This window comes from Schistocerca cancellata, chromosome 2 (genome assembly GCF_023864275.1).
Source record: "Schistocerca cancellata isolate TAMUIC-IGC-003103 chromosome 2, iqSchCanc2.1, whole genome shotgun sequence".
NCBI classification, from domain to species: Eukaryota; Metazoa; Arthropoda; class Insecta; order Orthoptera; family Acrididae; genus Schistocerca; species Schistocerca cancellata.
Genome location: NC_064627.1, coordinates 355,045,645 through 355,051,790, shown reverse-complemented (window position 1 = coordinate 355,051,790; position 6,146 = coordinate 355,045,645). Strand labels below are relative to the sequence as shown.

General features: G+C 43.3%; 1 protein-coding gene across 1 annotated transcript; it reads left to right on the top strand.

Annotated features, from left to right (window-relative positions):
• The first annotated feature begins 5,182 nt into the window (after positions 1-5,182).
• On the top strand, positions 5,183-5,785 carry LOC126154018 (gustatory receptor 68a-like). Its single transcript, XM_049916108.1, has one exon. It carries the CDS (start codon positions 5,183-5,185, stop codon positions 5,783-5,785), a length of 603 nt encoding a protein of 200 aa, XP_049772065.1.
• The last annotated feature ends 361 nt before the right edge of the window (positions 5,786-6,146 follow it).

The following is a 6,146-nucleotide window of genomic DNA, read 5'->3' as shown; positions in this document are numbered from 1 at the left end:
ACCATTTTGTCATCTGTGTGACAATCTAGAGAAGGAACTACAGTGCAGTCTTCCTCTGTGAAACAGCTTTGGAAAAAGACATTTAGTATTTCGGCGTTTAGTCTGTCATCCTCTGTTTCAGTACCATTTTGGTCACAGAGTGTCTGGACATTTTGTTTTGATCCACATACCGCTTTGACATAAGACCAAAATTTCTTAGGATTTTCTGCCAAGTCAGTACATAGAACTTTACTTTAGAATTCTTTGAACGCCTCTCGCATAGCTCTCCTCACACTACATTTCGCTTCGCGTAATTTTTGTTTGTCTGCAAGGCTTTGGCTATGTTTATGTTTGCTGTGAAGTTCCCTTTGCTTCCGCACCAGTTTTCTAACTCGGTTGTTGTACCACGGTGGCTCTTTTCCATCTCTTACGATCTTGCTTGGCACATACTCATCTAACGCATATTGTACGATGGTTTTTGTCACTTTTGCTAAACAGAAAAATCTTCCTACCTTTTTTAATATTTCTATTTACGGCTGAAATCATCGATGCAGTAACCTCTTTATGATCGCTGATTCCCTGTTCTGCGTTAACTGTTTCAAATAGTTCGGGGCTTTTTGTCACCAGAAGGTCTAATATGTTATCGCCACGAGTCGGTATTCTGTTTAACTGCTCAAGGTAGTTTTCAGATAAAGCACTTAAAAAAATTTCACTGGATTCTTTGTCCCTGACACCCGTTATGAACGTTTGAGTCTCCCAGTCTATATCCGGCAAATTAAAATCTCCACCCAGAACTATAGCATGATGGGGAAATCTACTCGAAATATTTTCCAAATTATCCTTCAGGTGCTCAGCCACAACAGCTACTGAGCCAGGGGCCTATAGAGACATCCAATTACCATGCCTGAGCCTGCTTTAACCGTGACCTTCACCCAAATTATTTCACATTTCGGATCTCCGTCAATTTCCTTCGATACAATTGCACTTCTTATCGCTATAAACACGCCTCCCCCTTCACAGTCCAGCCTGTCTCTGCGGTATACATTCCAATATGAGTTTAGGATTTCATTACTGTTTACGTCTGGTTTCAGCCAACTTTCTGTCCCTAGTACTATATGGGTATTGTGACCGCTTATTAATGAGAGTAATTCTGGGACCTTTCTATAGACGCTCCTGCAGTTTACTATTAGCACATTAATATTGTTATTCCCTGTTGCATTTTGCCTACTCCTACCTTGCCGCATCTCAGGAGGCGTCTTGTCGAGCCTAGGGAGGGAATTCTCCAACCTAAAAAACCCACATGTGCACTCCACACTTACTCCGCTACCCTTGTAGCCGCTTCCGGCGTGTAGTGCACGCCTGACCTATTCAGGGGGACCTTACATTTCTCCACCCGATAACGGTGGTCGAGAAATTTGCACCCCAGATCTCCGCAGAATCGTCTGAGCCTCTGGTTTAAGCCTTCTACTCGGCTCCAAACCAGAGAACCGCGATCGGTTCTGGGAACGATACTACAAATAGTTAGCTCAGATTCCACCCCGCGAGCAAGGCTTTCCGCCTTCACCAATTCCGCCAACCGCCTGTACGAACTGAGGATGACCTCTGAACCCAGACGGCAGGAGCCATTGTTGCCGACATGAGCACCCAGTGCTCTCTATCGCCGCCGGCAGGGCCTCCTCCACATCTCGGATGAGACCCCCCGGCAAGCAGACAGAGTGAACACTGGCCTTCTTCCCCGACCTTTCCGCTATTTCCCTAAGGGGCTCCATCTCCCGCCTAAGGCTGGAGCTCCCAATAACTAATAAACCCCTCCCCCGTGTGCCTGCTTGGACCTTGCTGAAGGAGCAGCCACATGTCCACTCACAGGCAGAGCGGGCGATGCCACATGGCCAGCGTCCACATTGACCCTCCGCTTCGTGCGCTGCGAACGCCGCTGAACCCGCCGCTCCCCTTGGGGAGAGGGTGGCCCAACCGCGCCTGGTACCCGCGAAGATGTCTCGGCAGCAGAGACAGTGGGTGAAGCATGTAACACCTGGGGTGTACCATGCGACGCACCAGACTCCCCACTGCCGCTACACTCCGAGGCAGCAGCCTGAAGACGGCTGACCGCGGCCAGCTCCTCCTGCGACCGTACACAGCAGTCACACATCCTATCCATCCTAAGAAATCAATTTACTGTAGAGAGTTAATCAACTTTTAAGTAGACTGCTAATTCACTAAAGCTGATAGTTGACTAAAATGTTGTTGCTAGACTCTTCTTGTAGAAAACAATGAAAATAGCACTACCTGTCTCTGGACTGTATTGAAAACAAACACTAGCACTACTGGCACTATGGTTGACTAAAGGGACTCTCTCTGACTGTATTCAAAACAAACACGAAATCTATGGAACACTATTACTAGCACTCGACAATTAAAGCTTCCAAAAGCAAAAACACACGGAAGAAGAAGTAACAAGTAAGAAAAATACAGTTAATACTTAAATTAACGTAGCTCGCTGCACAGCAGACGTGAAGCAGACGGCCCTTACGACGACACTCTCGAACCAGCCCTGGCTATTTCTGAAATTCAAAACGCAGGCAGCCGGCGGTCAGCACGGGTAACGATCTTATTCTCAATTTTGTTTAACTGGAGCTATCTTTCTGGCTTTTGTTTTCCTTTTTTCACGGAAAATCTCATGTGAGACACGGAAAACGCGGTGTATTTTATGGCTTATCCATGTTTCCATTGGAATTGTTATAATCTCTGGTAGGTCTATATGCAAATATAATGATGTTCAATGGACACCAACGAACTCTCACTAATTCTCACTAAATTTGTCTTTCACGCCTAAGACTGTGAATAATCGCCTGATGTTCCTCAAAAATGCGTGAAATTGTTCATGATTAGCAGCATTGGCAAATACCCACCTTAATGCTGCTGCGACCTTATTTTCTATATCTACGTCACTTCCAGTTTACAGTGACCACGTAAAGTTAATGTGTAGTTCGTTCTCTCTACATTTAGTTTTATTAAAAACCTTACGTTTAGTCGCTCGCGGTGGAAGCTCTTGCCAATAGGCAACCCAGCAGCTGGAAGCACCCTGGCTCCTGTCAGGACTTTGAGGAGACAGTAGAACACTGGTGGTGTAATTTTTTGCTTCAGCAAGGAGCAACAACTGCGAACAACACGATCGGGAGGTGACATGGTGTTACTACATGACGATTGTAGCTTGTGGCTCGTATACTTCAATTTGAAATTTGGACTGACGTCTTGCAAATGGGCGCTGCATTAAAAATTTCAAAACTGCAATAGGTTTATGTTCGAACTGATATATTAGCTGTATACTACTGCAAAATGGCAGCTGCTATGATTTGGTATTTTATCCATGACTAACAAAAGAGGCTACCAATAATAAATATGTACAAAGTGATGAAAGGTATCAGGACAGAGACATTTAATACGTGAAAATCGCAATAAAGAAAATTGAGGAATTATGCTGTCTGGGAAGTATGATCGTACAAGTAGTCTCAAGCAGATGGGGATCAGAGAATGACGCTTCAACAACCCAGGAAGATTTCTACAGGAAATGAATAGTAAATACGAAATATGTGTTATATGTAAAGAAAATGAGAAGGAAATGGAAACATTAGAAATGTTGTTTCATACAAATGCCACAAAACATAACTAGACTGACAAAGAAGGGAAAGAAGAGGTACTTCCAAGGGAAGGCACTTATTGAATTTCTTACCAAAATAAGTTAAGCTTAAGTACAAATTAGTAGAAGCAGGATAAGGAATTAAAGGGGAAAGATACGTTGGTAGACAAGATAAGCGAAAAGTAATACAGTGAAAGATGAGTTACGACAAGTATTTCGATAGAACGAAATGAGAGGTAGCATTAGACTTTTCGAGAAAGACACTCCTTCAAGAACAGTTCATTTAGGATATGCGTTGTTCGTATGGAGACGTGTTACAGTGCTGTAGGTTGCAAAGCTTTGAAGCGAGGAATTCAGCTCATTATGATAAAAACCTTTAAGGAAAGAAAATCGATAGTCGTCGCTACATTGTAGGTAGCCTTTTAAGTGATTAATTTCCGGTCTTGAAAAATTAAACGCAACTGGCCTGTGAATTAGAAGTCATGCCAGGGCTGTTACCACAGAAACGTAGTCCCCATCGAGTAGCTTTCTGAAGATCTCTTCCTTTTGTATTGTGACAGACCAGTTCTCATTTCGCAGTTCTGAAGACGACAGGACGTCAATAGGCGCCAATGAACATTTAAAGCATGATTAAGAAGTAAGAAAGGCACATTAGGTGGTAGAGACAGAAAATCGGAAGTGTGGATGCAGAGCGATGAAAACATTGAAATTGCAAAGACTTAGTTTGAAATTTACGCTCTGAACGAGGACATAATGCTATTGGCATTTCACGTTATCCAAATGAGTGGAAATGCTTCTGGAAGCGTAATATTAATAATGCAATCATCTACAAATGTGAATAATTACAATAATACCGTTCCAATGCAGAGAAAAAGGCAACTAGATTCGAAGTGTCTTAGTAAACGAGGAACGACAACTAACTACTCTAGGTTTCAACATTGGCCACATTTTGGTACTGTTCGTAAGAGAACTGAGCCAAAGGCAAATAAAAACACAGCAGCCTTGCAGATATCAAACCATAAATCCGTGATAAATTTTCATTTAGTCATGTCACCATTATACAAACTATGGATACTATTAGGTTTAGCGCCTGTGGAAGACGACGATACGACAACCATCTGCTGCAAGAAAAGTTGTAGTGTTATATGGAAGAGTATAATACGTCCTTCTGCATTCTGGCTGCTCGCTACCGTGCTGGCATCTGTGTTATATTGGAGTCAAATGATGAAATTACCCGCTACTTTACGTACCTTACCATTAATTGTTTACTGTATCACAGTAATCATAGCAGATGGAAAGCTAGTGTTGATTTTTGTTACATGCACTATAACTAGACTAGCACATGTACGATCCTTCATTAAAGAGCTCAAGTTTGTAGATGACCACGTTCCTGTGAAGCTGCCAATTTATGGTAAAGTTACTGTTGGTCTTTTGATCGTCATTAACGTTGTGCTAGTGAGTGGAGTTATATTTAGTTTAAGATCAGACCCTGCAGGAATGTTTGCGTTATTACATATTGTTTTCCGATGGTTTATAGACTCAATTGTAACCCATCAGTTTGTACTGATGGTCCTGGAGCTGTGGGTGAGATTGAGGAGTCTTAATACATGCCTTTTGGAGATGGTGCTCCGTTCCGACCTTCGGGTTTTGCTAGTAGCGCCGCAGGAGGCTATAACGACAGGAAGGTTGAGCCATCTGTTGGAGGCGTTCGTGGCTTTAGGGCGCGCAGCCGAGTTCCTGGAGGAACACTTTGGGTTACTAGTAGCCACTGACATCGCTCAGTGTGTGATCGGCGCCATCTGTAGTGCGTACGAGTTACTTATCGCCATTTCGGGATTATCCTCTACGAAGATACTAATATACAATAAATCAGTAAGTACGTCGGTGCTGTGGCTCGCCTACCACTGCCTCAAGCTGGTTGCCATAGCGTTGTCCTGTGACGCATTCGAGAACGCGGCGAGGCGTACCGGCGTGATCCTGCGGAGGTCACCAGTGCTGCGCTCTTCGTTCGCTGGCGAAGTGGAAGCCTTCCTGCGTGTGACGTCGCAGGACTCGCTTCTGCGCTTCACAGCTGCAGGATTCATCGAAGTCGACCGACGTCTGCTGGTTTCAGCACTTTCTGTTGTCATAACATACCTTGTTATTATTGGTCAGTCTGCAGTTAACTAAATAAGATTTACAATTTAGCCGACTGGCTGTATTATTCTTACCACTGAATGCAACTTTTATCTTCTTTATTTCAGAACGGTTATCAGAAGGAGTATTCTCGATTCCTATTTGAATGTATTTGGTTGTGATTTTGTGAGTTTTAAATCACCAGAAATGAAGAGTAATCTGGTTTCTAGTGTGTTTGTCTCTAGTTGAGATGAAACGCTCTGACTTTACGTTGAGTCACTGGTCATTTTTCGTTAATTTTGAGTAACAATATGTGATGTGATTCCAACTATGTTCTTCATAAACATAATAATGAAGCAAAGTGTTGCCCTGGTTGAGAGAGTAGAGTTAAGGAGGAGCAGTGTTTTGTGTACTC